This window comes from Oryx dammah, unplaced genomic scaffold (assembly GCF_014754425.2).
Source record: "Oryx dammah isolate SB20612 unplaced genomic scaffold, SCBI_Odam_1.1 HiC_scaffold_17, whole genome shotgun sequence".
Classification (NCBI taxonomy): domain Eukaryota; kingdom Metazoa; phylum Chordata; class Mammalia; order Artiodactyla; family Bovidae; genus Oryx; species Oryx dammah.
Window position 1 is genome coordinate 13,370,842 of NW_024070201.1, and position 16,128 is coordinate 13,386,969.

The window sequence follows — 16,128 nt, forward strand, 5'->3', positions numbered from 1 at the left end:
TTCTCCACCTTAAGATTTTGTAATTCTACCAATTTGGGAGAAGATTCTTTTTAATTTACAAGATCTAATTGATTCCATGTTATCCCCCTAGATTTCTATTTTATGATCTCTAATACTAGAGGCCGTCCTATATGATTTACAAGACTTTTTTTCCTCCCTACTTCTCTAACTTTTTATCTTTTAATAATTAGCAAGAAGAAAAAGGCAAGATGGTAGAAGTTCAAGTTCCATATTCAGTCTTTCTAGCACCTAAACCATTAGCTACTCTACCTCATTTTCTGTCAGGAGATTTGGCTTCATCCAGTGCCTGTTCAGCCTTGTATTACTTGAAGATAAATTAGCTACAGATGGTTTAGGTTTAAGGGACAGTTATGGGATTACAAAAGAAAAAGAGAGAAGACTTCAATTCGGAGAATAGATTGAGTTCAGGGGGCTTCCCTGGTGGCTCAGCTGGTAAAGAATCCGCTTGCAATGTGGGAGACCTGGGTTCAATCCCTGGGTTGGGAAGATCCCCTGGAGAAGGGAAAGGCTACCCACTCCAGTATTCTGACCTAAAGAATTCCATGGGCTATCCAGTCCTTGGGGTCGCAAAGAGTCGGACACGACTGAGTAACTTTCAGTCACTTGAGTTTAGGGCCACCAAATATTTCTTTTTGACTTTGAGTGATTTTAACTTTCATGAATTCCAGTTTCTTCCTCAGATAGAGAAAATACTCACCTACTTTAAAGGAAATATTTACTAATTTTTAAGGTAAAGTACCTGGCACAGCTCTTAAGATATGGTATAATATATATTGTTGTCTTTAATAGAAATAAAAATAGCATATTGATCATTTAATTTTGCCAAGTAATATATATGCAAAGTAAAATATTTTATCTGATCTTCAGAGTAACCCCCCAAGAAAGGTACTACTAGTTCCTCTATTTTAAAAATGAGAAAATTGTGACCCAGAAAAAACTGAGGTTACACACCTAGTAATTAGTCAGACCAGTGTTTGAACCAAGCACAAACCTTAGGCCTAGGGTTTCTCAGACTTCAAAGCCCATCAATTCTGCTGTAATATGTTTTCCATACTATGATAGGTTATACAGAATTTGGATAACCCAATGTTGAAATAATAACTAAGTTACAAGATAATATTAGCTTTAAAATTTAGACACATAGATAATCAATTCAGTACAATCTTGTTCAAAGTAGGTTATGCTGCAAGAAATAAATGTGACAAAGTAAACCAACAACAAAAACCTCAACAGCTTAACTAAACAAAGTTTTATTTTTCACTTGTATGTTCACTGTGAGTCAGTAGGGGTGCTTTATTAATTGTAGTCACTCAGGGAGCCAAGCTGAGAGAACTTTCATCCCAGTATGTACTGTGAATTCCAGAGAAGATGGAAGGGAAGATGATTAGTCACCTATTTACCCTGAATGTCAGCCTATAGTGACAGATGTCATGAAGTACCATGAAATAAGAGAAACAATAAAAAGTACAAGACAGTGTTGCTGTGAATTATAAATGTAAGAAGGAAACTCTACTGGATACTTAATTACTGTCAGGCTGATAGAGAACGCAAATTAGTGACCCTGTTAATATGCTCATTGTGTGCAGCTCAAATATTGTGGTAGGCTAATCCACACTACTAATTAGAATAGGAGTGTCTAGCACAGGCCTAGAGCTTAAGCAAAACTGCTCAAGCACAAGTAATTTCACAGCTTCATAAAGCTTATTTATGAATGCCAAATATTTTCTCTGTTTATTCATTCCTAACTCAGCTATTAGACTGGCCATAGCAATACTGGCAACCTAACAATCCTAGTTCAAACTTGTTTGTTTTCATAGTACTTTAGTAAGCAACTACAGGAGAATTAAATTATTTCTGGGATATTTTGTGGAAAATATAATTCATGCAATGGAGACTAAATGTGATCTTGTTTTTGTTTTTTTTTTTTCTCAATTTTTATTAACCTAAATGAATTGACCTTTTAATTATATTATCCTGAATTTTTTTCTGCTTATTCTTTCCTATTTTAACTAATTATAACATCTGAAGATAAGAAGAGAGATGATAAGTAAATTAAAACCTTAGTAGTAACTTACAAGTTTGAGAGAAATGAAGCTAGTTTCTGTCTTCATCTGGTCTCTTTTAATAGCCTAAATTATAAATTCATTTTTAAAATTTAAATATATCTTGTCAAACACCTACTGTGTGCTCAATACCAAAGTGAGACATACCAGTGTGTTTGGTCTTACATCTTATTCTATTATTATGATTCCTATTCTTAATTTTAATTTGGTTGGGCTCTTATGTTTTATTTTGTTGTTGTCTTTCTTATCCTTTAAACTTTCATTACATTTTGAAATTATTTTCAGGAGCGAGTAGAAAATTATTCTAGTGTAAATATCCAACCGAAGAATCCTGAGAAGTCTTCCTGCCAGGCTTGTGGGTTGCCTCGCCACTGTAAATACTCAGTGCATTTATCAGGAAAGCTGTATAACACCAGGACCATGGAAACAGATGATTTCATGTCACATGATAAGCAGGTATTTTTTCCACGTCTCATTTTAGTTCTCAAAGTCAGAAATTTTCACTAAATAAGCCTGCATGGTTAGCCCTAAGTTCTTTTCACAAATGGAGAAAGCACCAGGAGAAGAAAAAAGAGCACAGGGAAAGAGTGTGCCATTTTTTAATGTGAAAATGTGTATTATACATCAGATTCACTCCAGATTCAGTCAGGTACTAAAATCAGTCCATATTGCCTAAGTGTACATCACCCAAACTAGGAGAGGGTGAGGAGTGTGAGGGAGAGGGGATAAGGATGAAAAAGGAGGTAACTGAGCCAGAGGAAGCAGAAATCCTTTTTGAGTCCCAAGGAGAATTTGATCCCAATGGAAATTTTAGGGCAGATCATCTACCAAATTGACAGTCTACAAACAAATAATTAAAGATGGCAACCCACTCCAGTACTCTTGCCTGGAAAATCACATGGATGGAGGAGCGTTGTAGGCTACAGTCCATGGGGTTGCAAAGAGTCAGACACAACTGAGTGACTTCACTGTAGATGATAAAAGGTCTGCTTGCAGTGTCGGAGACCAGGGTTTGATCCCTAGGTTGGGCAATCCCCTGGAGGAGGGCATGGCAACCCACTCCAGTATTCTTGCCTGGAGAATCCCATGGACAGAGGAGCCTGGCAGGCTACAGTCCATAGGGTCACACAGAGTCAGACACAAATGAGTGACTAACACTTTCAGATTCACCCCAATAATGAGGTTTGAAGGAAAACTGTGCTTCAACTGTGCTTCAACTTAGACTACATCAGAGGTGCTTCAGAGCCTAGAACCATCACTGTATATTTAAGGTACTATTAATTTTGAATGAATAAACAAAACAGAAGAAAATATTTGAAATATTGAAGAAAAGTATTTGATAAACAAGAGCAGAACAGTGCAGTGTGAAGACAAAAAAAAAAAGATGCAGATGCAGACTACTTCTATTTATTTTTTTTACTCTTTGTAAAATGATTACACTTACAAAAAATATTAAAATTGAAATCTTCCTCTAGACTTCCTTCTGTAGATTCCTCATCCACTGATACAGAGGACCAACTGTATATTTATTTTAAAAAATCCATGTCTACATGGGTTCATGCAATTCAAACCTATGTTGTTCACGGTTTAGCTATACTATTTTTACACCTGTGGTTGGTTTAATATGCAGATAGAGAACCCCAGATGTAAAACTTGGGCATCTGCAGATTTTGGTATCTGGGAGGGTCCTGGAACCAACCCCTGAGGATAGTGAGGAGTGGCTATAGTTTTAGCTACAACAGTCTTGGATAGGGTACTGAGATCAGAGCCCTGGACCACCAGCTTGTGGTGATATCTGAGGGCATTAGAGGAGAAGAAAATCACCTGGAGGAAAGAGACGTGAGATCTGAAGGGCAGTTAGGAGGACTAACAAGTTTTTCAGTTTTGCCCAGAGTCTGTCCAGACTCCTCAAGACACTTAAGATCCAGTGAGAAGAGGCATTAAGTTTCAGGCAGGTGGCCATGTGTAATAAAAAAGGTGAAAAGTGAAAGTGTTAGTCGCTCAACTGACTCCTACTCTTTGCGACCCCATGGACTGTATGGCTCCTCTGTCCATGGAATCCTCCAGGCAATAATACTGGAGTGGGTTAGCCATTCCCTTCTCCAGAGGATCTTCCTGACCCATGGATTGCACCTAGGTCTCCTGCACTCAGGCAGATTCTTTACCATTTGAGCCACCAAGGAAGCCTAGCCACATGTAATGCATCCATGCAAAGAACAGGCTGAGAGGGAATAGAATCCCTTGACTCAGCTTGTTGCACTTAGGTTTTTAGCTGTGCTTTGTCACTCAGTCATGTCCGACTCTTTGCGACCCCATGGACTGTAGCCCGCCAGGCACCTCTGTCCATGGGATCCTCCAGGCAAGAATGCTGGAGGGGGTTGCCATGCCCTCCTCCAGGGGATCTTCCCAACCCAGAGATCGAACCCAGGTGTCCTGCATTGCAGGCGGATTCTTTACATCTGTGCCACCAGGGAAGCCCAGTGTTCCTAGAGACCTGGAAATAGACAATAGACTTCTTCCCATCCCTCTTTCCTTGAAGATCTTTTCTCTCTCTTCTCTGTACTTTAATTTCCTTAAGGAACTGGTTGCTTCTCTGTATATGAGTGCCTAAAGAAATACCTCAGAAAGCTATCCACAGTGTTAAAAACATGTTTAAAATGTGCATAATGCATGTTTCATTGTATTTCCTTGCTTTAATTTGTTAAACAGTGTTGATTTATATTTCCACGTGTTGTGTCTAATAAATTACAGATCAGATTATTTCTGTTGCTTTGCAGTCACCATCTTCTGCTTTAGGAATATTTGATGACAATTTTTAGCTTTGTTTCTGATTGATCTTTGGCTATGTCAGGCCCCTAGTTCACACTGATAACTGAGATGACTCAGTTATCTTCAGATTTATCAGAACTATACTAACCCTACACAGTAGATTAATGATCATTTACATATCACTTAACTTATCTGCTTTGAGATAATCATCACAGAACTTACTGTTTCTCTTTGTCTCTGGCAATTTTTTAAAATATTGTCTATCTTGTTAGAATAGCGTCTCTATTTTTTTTTGTTTTTCTTTTTCTTTTGGCTACACTGTGTGGCTTGTGGGATCTTAGTTCCCCAACCAGAGACTGAACTTGGGCCCTTGGCAGTGAAAGCACTGAGTCCTAACCACAGAGCCACCAGATAATTTCCCCCAAGTAGTGTCCTTAATGTTTAGAAATGCAATTAGTTAACTAAAAGTGCTCTCTACATACATTTCTGGACACTTAAGGACACTACTCTAGCAGTATAGATTTGATTTACTTGTTTTTAGAACTTCATGTAAATAGAATGCTACAGTATAAGCTGTGTTGTACTATATACATTAATTCATAAGGTACAACAGGCTGTAACAAAACACTAAAACAGGGAAGGGGTGAAAGGAGAGGGCCACTTGCAGTGTATGCAGCAACTGTGTGCATTTACTGTGTCTATTTACTGCTTTTTATGAAGCCTTACTAATAATGATTTAGGCTCTTCCATATAAAATGTGCTCATATTTGGGGAAAAAAAATAGTATGAGAGTATTCTAAAGGTAATTTTGCGTTTATTAACTTCCAGGGTCAGTAAACTAAGTGTAAGGTAAACACCAAGAGGGTAGGAATTAGAAATGAAAAGGATTTTCAATAGATAGTTTTGTTTCATACTGGAAAAAGAAAATAGAAAATCTTAAACACTTCTCCTCTCCTTTTGTTCCAACTCAAAATCTCTATGCAAATAAATTCTTGTTTGGTGGAAGTACAGAATACAGTGTAATAAAAACAAAAAATTGTATTATTCGTCTACCATATTTTATCCAGAGCAGCCATAAGAGATTTTTCCTGCATCATCTACTTGAATGGTAGAAATGGACTTCCCCGTAGAGTTCATTGCAACTGTTGTAGTATCTTTTTACTTAAAGTGGGAGGTATTGCAAGTGAACTGTAATTTATATGACTGGTTTGATGATAATGTTTCAATGGGAACAATACTTACAGTTAGCAAGCCATGAACTAATACCTCATTGTTTCTGATGATCTGAAAAACAGATTTTCCCAAATCAAACAGAAATATAGGTGTGCTTTTCATCAGCATTTTGAAATTCTAAGAAACATTTGAAAATATCCCAAATGCCATCTTCACAAGAAGATGCATCAAAGTTGACTGTTACTGACCATCATATTTAACTTTTATTCATTTTTGCCAATATACTTTTGTATTGTTTATTTAACTCATCGCCTGTATGATCCCTACAGTGTGACTTCAGAAAAACAGCACAGTTCTTTGCCAGATAGAATACAAGTTGCATAGGTCAATAATGTAACTATATCACTCTTACTGAATTCACGAAAGCATAACCCATCATGTATGTATACACAAAGACAAATAAATTAGGAGAAAGTTTGTCTATTTCCTGAGGTTACTTCATGAGAATAAGATTCAGTTCAGTTCAGTTCAGTCGCTCAGTCGTGTCCAACTCTTTGCAACCCCATGAATCGCAGCATGCCAGGCCTCCCTGTCCATCACCATCTCCTGGAGTTCACTCACACTCACGTCCATCAAGTCCATGATGCCATCCAGCCATCTCATCCTCTGTTGTCCCCTTCTCCTGCCCCCAATCCCTCCCAGCATCAGAGTCTTTTCCAATGAGTCAACTCTTCGCATGAGGTGGCCAAAGTACTGGAGCTTCAGCTTTAGCATCATTCCTTCCAAAGAAATCCCAGGGCTGATCTCCTTCAGAATGGACTGGTTGGATCTCCTTGCAGTCCAAGGGACTCTCAAGAGTCTTCTCCAACACCACAGTTCAAAAGCATCAATTCTTCAGCACTCAGCCTTCTTCACAGTCCAACTCTCACATCCATACATGACCACAGGAAAAACCATAGCCTTGACTAGACGGACCTTAGTCAGCAAAATAATGTCTCTGCTTTTGAATATACTATCTAGGTTGGTCATAACTTTTCTTCCAAGAAGTAAGCGTCTTTTAATTTCATGGCTGCAGTCACCATATGCAGTGATTTTGAAGCCCAAAAAAATAAAGTCTGACACTGTTTCTACTGTTTCCCCATCTATTTCCCATGAAGTGATGGGACCAGATGCCATGATCTTCGTTTTCTGAATGTTGAACTTTAAGCCAACTTTTTCATTCTCCTCTTTCACTTTCATCAAGAGGCTTTTTAGCTCCTCTTCACTTTCTGCCATAAGGGTGGTGTCATCTGCATATCTGAGGTGATTGGTATTTCTCCCAGCAATCTTGATTCCAGCTTGTGTTTCTTCCAGCGCAGCGTTTCTCATGATGTACTCTGCATAGAAGTTAAATAAGCACGGTGACAATATACAGTCTTGATGTACTCCTTTTCCTATTTGGAACCAGTCTGTTGTTTCATGTCCAGTTCTAACTGTTGCTTCCTGACCTGCATGCAGATTTCTCAAGAGGCAGGTCAGGTGGTCTGGTATTCCCATCTCTTTCAGAATTTTCCACAGTTTATTGTGATCCACACAGTCAAAGGCTTTGGCATAGTCAATAAAGCAGAAATAGATGTTTTTCTGGAACTCTCTTGCTTTTTCCATGATCTGTCATGTTATAAAGTTTGAAGTCCTTTCTGATGCATTTTGTACAATGAGTGAAGTAATTAGGTACAGTTACATTTAATGAGGTCAGTGCAGTGACACTGTTTTCCAATTTTAGCTATAGATGCATATAACAAAGTATACATTTAAAACATTCTAAAAGAGAATGGATGGCTGAGTTCACAAGAATATTCTTAATCATAAGATCCTAGAAGTCCACATAAACATAGAAATCAAAATTTTTACAGTTTGCTAGTAATAAAATATGAATGTTTATAATTACATCCGACTCATTAGTTAAGGGGCTTCCCTGGTGGCTCAGCTGGTAAAGAATCCACCTGCTCCACCTCCAGTGCAGGAGACCAGAGTCTGATTCCTCGGTTGGGAAGATCCCCTAGAGAAGGGGTAGGCTACCCACTCCAGTATTCTTGGGCTTTGCTGGTGGCTCAGACAGTAAAGAATCTGCCTGTAATGTGGAGGCCTGGGTTCGATCCCTGCGTTGGGAAGATCCCCTCGAGGAGGACATAGCAACCCACTCCAGTATTAGGGCTTCCCGGGTGGCACTGGTGGTAAAGAACCCGCCTGCCAGTGCAGGAGACGTAAGAGATGCAGGTTCAGTCCCTGGGTGGGCAAGATCCCTGGAGAAGGCAGTGGCAGCCCACTCCAGTATTCTTGCCTGGAGAATCCCATGGACAGGAGCCTAGGGGGTTACACTCCATGTGGTCACAAAAAGTCAGAAACAACTGAAGTGACTTAGCACACATTGAAGTGAAGTGAAGTCGCTCAGTCGTGTCCAACTCTTTGTGACCCAGTGGACTGTAGCCCACCAGGTTCCTCCGTCCATGGGATTCTCCAGGCAAGAATACTGGAGCGGGTTTCCATTTCCTTCTCCAGGGGATCTTCCCAATCCAGGGATCAAACCTGGGTCTCCCGCATTGCAGGCAGACGCTTTAACCTCTGAGCACCAGGGAAGCCCACATTAATTAAGATAAAAATATAACTAAACAAAAAGTTATTTTTTACTTTGCATAATATTTTGGAAAATATATATATTTGGTTAAAAGCACTCTATTTTTAATATTGGTGTGAGAGCCTGTTTCAGTTTACGTGTTTGTAACAGGAGTTCCCAACCTCTGGAATCTAATGCCTGATGATCTGAGGTGGAGCTGATGTAATAATGATAGAAATAAAGTTCTATCCCAAAATCATTCCCCTGTCCAGGTCTGTGAAGGAAAAGAAAAAAAATGTCTTTCGTGAACCTGGTTCCCGGTGCCAAAAATATTAGAGATTGCTGGTTTATAAGCTAGAAAATTATCATAATTCAGGCATTTTTACCTCAGTAACTGTATGTATATTAGCTTGCGTGCTTTTCTTGGTTTGGAATATGGCTGTCTTTTTGTCTTACAAGCAGTCTTCCTCCTCTTTCCCAAACTTGACTAACTGTTTTCTAAAGACTTAGTTCACACATCACCTAATTTAGAACCGTGCTTTTTTCTGGACTGTGTTAATTGTCCCTTCTCTGTACCTTGATTGCCTCTTGTGCATTGCATTTGGCCTGTTGTTTTACAATCACTTGTTTTTTTCTCCCAGCAGTGTAAATTCTCCTGATATAGGAGGCACATATTTTATTTCTGTTTCTCCAGTGCTTAACTCAGTACTTGAAACATAGCAGTTGCTCGGTTTTTTGTTAACTTGGTTGTATAAATAAAAGAAGGTAAAGGAATTATTGTATAAAATTTTTGAAAAATAATGCATGGATTCTATTTTAAAGAAAATCTGAACACCAGAAAGGCTGTACTTCCTCTCCTATATATTCATTTCATATACCAGATGATGTTTATTTCTTGATTTAGGTGTTTACTGTTGGCAGAATTTGTGCTGAGCGAACCAGAATTTACCATAAACTGAAACATTTTAAATTCGAGCTGTACCAAGAGTGTTGCTCCATTGCAAAGACAGAAGAGGTTGAGGATGAACAGGTTAAAGAAACAGTGAAAAGAATTTTCAATCAGTCAAAAAACAGTGGCTGGATTAAGAAGGTAAGGTAAATATAGAAGAACCGTTTCATTCAGTAGGTTCTGGAGCCTACTACTGATCAGCAAAAGGATATGAATTATGAGAATAGAAGACAGTGACTTTTAAAAGAGAACCTCTCCTTCTCTCCCTGTCTTGGTATTTTCTCTTCCACCCATTCCTGTCATGCTCATCATTGTCGTACCCTGAAGAGGTGCCCTGATGTTCTGTGTGTTCACTTAGCTCATCAGATACATTTTAATCAGCAGTAATACAATCCTTTAATGAAGGACCTCTGTCCTTTCACTTTTATGTATGTGTGGTTTTCCTTACATATATATTAAGTCCCCTTATTTTCTTTGACAAAGTATAGGACTCACCTCTGCTTGTCTGCTTCCTATCTTTAGAACAGTTCTTGTGACCTGAGAGTGAAGAAGCCCCTGGTGCCAATCTGAGGAAGGGACCTCGGCTGCCAGTTCTAATACACCCACATCCTCTTCCTGAGGGCATGGGACTGAGCAGTGAGCACTGTAACTGAAGATCAAGGGGAATGCAGACGTTTCAGGCCACGGCACTGATTTTGATTCCCCCATATCCTGTTGATCACTAAATGTGATAGCAAGGATAAAGTGGGGATTTTGAAGAGTGCACTGGATTCCCGAAGATCTGCTGGCAGCTCATAAGCTCTGGTCTGCTCACAGAGCTTTTAGAATTGTTATGGTACATGGAAAGAATGCAAGGATGCTAACATGATCGCAGTCTTCTAAGCAAGTCCAGTTACATGACTGTGTAAGAGAGAACAGATAGGAGGTTTTCAGGTATCAACTCAGATAGGAGTTGATACTCAGATCAGTAGTATATTTAATCTTAAAAAAAAAAAAGCCTGGGTTATTTATATCATAGGGAAATTTGTAAAAGAGGAAAATAAAAAGAGAGCTTAGAGAATAAACTTATGAGCCAAGGGAAAGAACACGAGAACAGACAAAACAGGAACTTCACAGGACATGGCATGTCCCACAGGGTTGTCCTGGGGTGGAGGAGGAGATCAAGGTCAGTTTCCCTTTTGACAGTTACCACCCACCACAAACCACCAGCTGGGGGTCTCCTTGCCTGCTCCCCACATCTTGACCCTTCAGTCGTCTTGTATCATTTTACTCTCTTCACCTTTGTATCTTTTACTTTGCTTCCACTTCTCTCAGTTCAGTTCAGTTCAGTCGCTCAGTCGTGTCCGACTCTTTGTGACCCCGTGAATTGCAGCACACCAGGCCTCCCTATCCATCACCAACTCCCGGAGTTCACGCAGACTCACGTCCGTCAAGTCAGTGATGCCATCCACTTCTCTCAGTCACGCGCAATTCTTTCCTCCCTATCCTTCTCTGTGCTTTTTCATTTGCCATGGGGAAGAGCCATCACTTATCCAGTAAGTCCCAACTTCGTTTTCCTCAGTGACATGAAATTCTTCTTTTTTATTTTTATTTATTTTTTGACATGAAATTCTTAAGTGCTTTTATTGATGCATTGAAGCGTTATCAACCCTCTAGTGGGGTTGAAAGACCTTTTGGGACACCAATTAAAAGAATTATGTACTAGGTGTAGCAAAATTACTGTGTATTGTACATACTATATAATAATTTTATATATGAGAAAGAACATTAAACTTCTTCAAGGTACTTCTCTAAGGTACATTTCCAAATCACGTACCTTAGCGAAAGCTTAACAAAGTTTGTGGCAACAGAAGGGACCTGCAAGAAGAAAAAGAGTCTTAAGAAAGCCAAGTGTTACATAATGCTTAAAAAAATAACACAGCATTGAGCATTGAGCATTGAAAGTATTTCAGGATGCTGCGTATTTAGGACAACATGCATAGTTTTTCACATAAAATACCAAAGAACTTCATTTTCTTTTTGAGAGCCCTCCTACTTTAAAAATATTTGTCAATAGATAGTCTCAAAAGATTTTCTAGAAACCAAAGAAGTTTATTAGCCAATGTAAGCATCTTTCTGTCCTATGATTAAATTGCAGAATTTATCAGTACCCTGACATTTCTCCACGTCACTCCACCTCCCCGTCAGAGTGTGTTTGCCTTCAAGTAGTAGCACTGCCTGTGTTCCTGTGATGCAGGCCGCCTTCTTGGCCACAGCTACCCTAAACCTTTAGAACCTGGGCTCTGTGCTCCTTGAGTGGCACGTCCATGGCTCTTTCTGCTCTTAGCTCTCAGTTAGCACGTGAGCCTCTTCTCTCACCTTATACAAATTCTGTAGCTTATGTTTCACACCTTGCTTTTTCCCTTACCTGCCTCTTCTTCCTCCAAGCATTTTTCTTCCATTATCTTGGGATTTCTCAGAATTTCTTCCCAAAGACCTGCCAGCTAGACTGACTTCATTCTTCTTATTCTTCCTCCTAACAGTTTAACTAGGAGATCTGATTTTAACCTAATGATATTAAAAGGATAGGAGCAACTCAAGTGTAAGAAAAGAAAATGATAAAATTATGATAAAATCAAAATATATAACAACTGTAATAGTAATACATGCCTCGTTCTAAATTAGAAGTGAAGAACAGAATGTTATATGCCACTGGCAAATGCTGACAAACGATTTTTCTTTGAGAGTAACTTTGATGGTGGGATTTCCAGGGAAGTTGAAGACAGGATTGTTGGGATGGGGTAGTGAACACAAGATCAGGAAGTGAAAAAAGTATGTCCATAGGGACATCAGGTTTCAGTCCCTGTCACCATAAACGTCAGAGCTATCAACACCATCTCTCGTTTTATTGGAAGCATAAGCAGAGCTCATAAGGAGAGCTAAGAAACCGTTAGGTCAGTTCATCTCCCCAGCAGAAGGAAGCACTTGAACTCTGTCAACCTTGAAATCTCCAAACCGTCCAGTTCCTCTCTCCTCTTGTCCCGCCCTGGTCTTTACTCTCCCATCTTCATTGCTGTCACTCAGATTTAGGCCTTCATTACCTAAATTATTATAGTAGACTCATAACTAGCTGCTAAACCATTCTAGACTGGATGTTTTACCCTTTAAATATATATATATATATATATATATATATATACACACATACCTCAGATTGTGTCAATTTCCTGCCCTAACACCTTTGGCAGCTTTCCATTGCCTGTCACATTATTGCTAAACTCTATAACCTAACATTTCATACTTTTTATTCTCTGACCACCTCTTTGCTTCAGTCTTCTCTCTCAGTTCCCCTGGAAAACCTCAGACTGCAGTCAAACCCTGTACTTTCCTGTCTCGTCACTGCTTTGTGGATTTCTGTCTCCTAGAGGAAACACTCCACCAGACCGTCGCCTACCAAGTCTTTTTCCCTAGGATAGCTCAAATGCCACTCTTCCTGGTCACCTCAGCTAACCATAACCTCTCTTCAGAACCCTCATAGCAGTGTCTATACTTCTTTACGCCCCTTGTTATTGGTTGTCATTTGTGAACTCTGTTCTCCTTAGAGGCAGGGAAAGCAATGGAAAGGGCATGGCAACCGATTCCAGTATTCTTCCCTGGAGAATCCCATGGATGGAAAAGCCTGGAGGACTACAGTCCATAAGGCCGCAAAGAGTCAGACATGACTGGAGCAACTTAGCATGTGTGTGCATTAGCAAAGTATTTGATATGTGTTTAACAATTTTTTCTTGAATAAGTTTTTGAAGTTGTTATACTTCTACTATAAATATGATAATAGAAAACATAATTTATCAGACAGTTATGAAGTTAATAATAATGTTCATTTTGATCTCTTACCAATGCTTTCTATGAATTAGAAATGATTATTTGAAATTGAGTCCCTGTTTATAATAAAAAGATATTTGTTCATGATTGCCATGAGATAAACTTGTTCCTATTTGTGTCTGTAGATTGAAAAGGCCTAGTTTATTTTCACTGCTTTGAGTAGAATAACTAGCTTTTTTATTATATACACAGAAATATGATCAACTTGAAGAATATCTCGATTTTGCGGATTACTTCAAAATGAGAAGTTTGACTGAATTTTAACACATTTCCTTCAGAGAAGATTTTGTAAATTCCTGTAAATGTGAAGATCACAAGTCTTGTTTTTCTGTATCATGTGACCTATTTATATGTTTTATGTATAGCTTCATGGCAAAATATCTTGTGTGAAACATGTTCATCTTAATTTCCATGAAACAACACTCTGCAGTCTAATAAAACTTTTATCTACTGTACATAGAATACACAAGCCTAACTTTAAGTGTATTTAAAAGTTACATAACAATGCCTTTATATCAGATGACTATCAAGTAAATGAGCTCTTCATGTCCTGTCAGTTTATTAGAAAACCATGTATTTTAAAAATCTATTAAGATTAACATCTATGTATATTTATTGCTGAATTCCTGCCCAGATCTGCTTGTGATCCTTTTGTAGTATTAAATGATCTTCACTAACATTTTTTTACTGCCATCAACATCTAAATCAGTGGGCCATGAAAGAAGCCTCAGTGTTATGTTCAACTAAATTCTCTGGCATCACAATCAGACTATAGCTTACCCATTCCAAGTAGAGGAGTGCTCTTTTCCCTTTTCCAAAGTGTCCCTTACAAATATATTTCAGGCCTGCAAAGTCTTCCAGTCCTCACATTCAGGAATAATTTCATGATATGTATTTGCATAGGTCATAATGTTCTTTCTTTTTCCTGTCCAATTTTGTCTACAGGTAAATGAGTAAGATGTATTTTATTTATTTTTATCCATTACTCTTCCCCTATAAGTATTTATTAGGATCAAAAGATCTCAGAGAGACAAATTTTGCCAAAAATAGTTTAAAGTCACATTTTGGCATCTGCATTGCTTCTAAATTGCACTTCTAAATTTTCCCTTACTAGAATAAAGTAAAATGGTTTCAGAGTGAACAAATGGACCCTGGCTATTCTGTATCTTTAATTCTTAAAAGTGCTGTTCTGGTAGGGTCTAGTTCCCTGTGAATTTCAGATCCTTGTTTTTTCAAGTGTCAGTTGAACCTCACTTCATCTATTAATGTGGTTCATGGAATGGTCTTCATTATATACATTAAAAATTGCATTTTATTAAGTCCTTACATAGAGATTTAATATTTTCTACAATTAATTTTCCAATGTCATCCCTATTACGATTGTAAACAAAACAGGTAGAACTTACAAAGCTGTGAGAATACTGATGCTGACTTTCCATGGGAAGAGTGCATACCTTTTTTAAAAGTATGAAATGGAAATTTTTAATCATGCATCTCTATTCTTATTTGTCTGTTGTATGGAAATAATCCTTAGCTATATGAAGTTGCAGTTGAAAGTTGAAGATACAGTGATAGTGTCCAAAAAGATATAGGGCAGAGTTTAGAGGAAAAGTGATGGCAAATTGGGAAGGGTGAAGATCATGAATGATTTGTCTAAAAAGAAGTCCAAGGAAAACAAAAGAATGATCTCTAAAGTATCTCTGAAGACCTTGGGAGCATCATTTCTCGTATGTGACACTACAGACAAGTTTGAACCAACTGAAGAGTGAACGTACCAACTGAAAGTTAAAAGTATTTATCTAATAAATAGCATTCACTTAATTTATAAAAATGAAAGCACTAATGACTTTAAGGGCTTGTAATGGCAGCTGACTCAGTTCCTAGGTCATGCCTCTTAATGACTTGAAACATTTTTCTTGTTAGAACAGTATTCTGACTGTTGATCAGGAAATGCTGATAAGTAGCTTTGCTGATGTCTGAGGTCACTGCAACCGAGCAAGCTTCTTCAGTAGGTGTTTGGAGAGTACAAGAGACTTTTTTGTACATGATTACACCAAAAGAACTGCAAAGAGACAGGCTGTCAGGAAATGAGAATTAGCGTGGATCAGGGGGCCAAAAACAAATAGTCAAGAAGAAAACAGAATGTTGAAAAATCAGAATTAACTTTAGTAGGTATTATGACTTACTGTATTATTTTATCATCATCACTGATATCACTGATTCTATATAACAATAGTTTATAAGCTTACAAGTCTCACATATCTGTGAACTTTTGAGATCTTGACATTTATCACTATAGTATTAAATGCCTTGTTAGGTAGCTATGAACAGTAAAGATGAGGAAGACAGATGGACAAATAAAAAGGAACTAATGCTTTAAAAAAAAATTCATAGCGCCCTTACAGAAGCTTTAGGGATATACGAGGGAATAGTTCCATAAAAGGGGAAGACAAGGAAAAAAAATGTTTATTTTATTGGCAGCTGGATATAATTGAGCATATTTTCTCACTTGTCTGCTCTCATACTCAGATGAGTAGTTCTATTCACTACTCATTTCTTGGAGGTATTATAGGACTTGCTTAGACTCCAGCATGTTGATTGAGGTGTAATTGCAGCCCTTGAGCTATTCTGGGTATAGTCTGGTTTCCCTGTAACTCTTTTCACCCTTGATACTGAGGCAGCAAGTCCAGTGGTTAAGA

General features: G+C 38.3%; 2 protein-coding genes across 8 annotated transcripts in view; both read left to right on the forward strand.

The window, feature by feature from the left end:
* The window catches only part of CCDC82 (coiled-coil domain containing 82), a 34,454-nt gene extending 19,173 nt beyond the window's left edge, over window positions 1-15,281 (forward strand). For 6 of the 7 annotated variants that reach the window (XM_040257883.1, XM_040257882.1, XM_040257879.1 and 3 more), the window contains 3 exons: window positions 2,370-2,540; window positions 9,524-9,709; window positions 13,622-15,281. In XM_040257883.1, the coding sequence (XP_040113817.1) occupies window positions 2,370-2,540; window positions 9,524-9,709; window positions 13,622-13,693 (429 nt within the window). In that variant the 3' untranslated portion in view covers window positions 13,694-15,281. Of the gene's footprint in view, window positions 1-2,369; window positions 2,541-9,523; window positions 9,710-10,090; window positions 10,565-13,621 lie in introns of those variants that run through there. The other variant, XM_040257885.1, reaches the window with a different exon arrangement.
* The window catches only part of MAML2 (mastermind like transcriptional coactivator 2), a 409,143-nt gene continuing 404,444 nt past the window's right edge, over window positions 11,430-16,128 (forward strand). The window contains exon 1 of the mRNA XM_040257878.1: window positions 11,430-11,442. The gene's annotated coding sequence lies outside the window, so the exon portion shown is untranslated. The remainder of the gene's footprint in view (window positions 11,443-16,128) is intronic.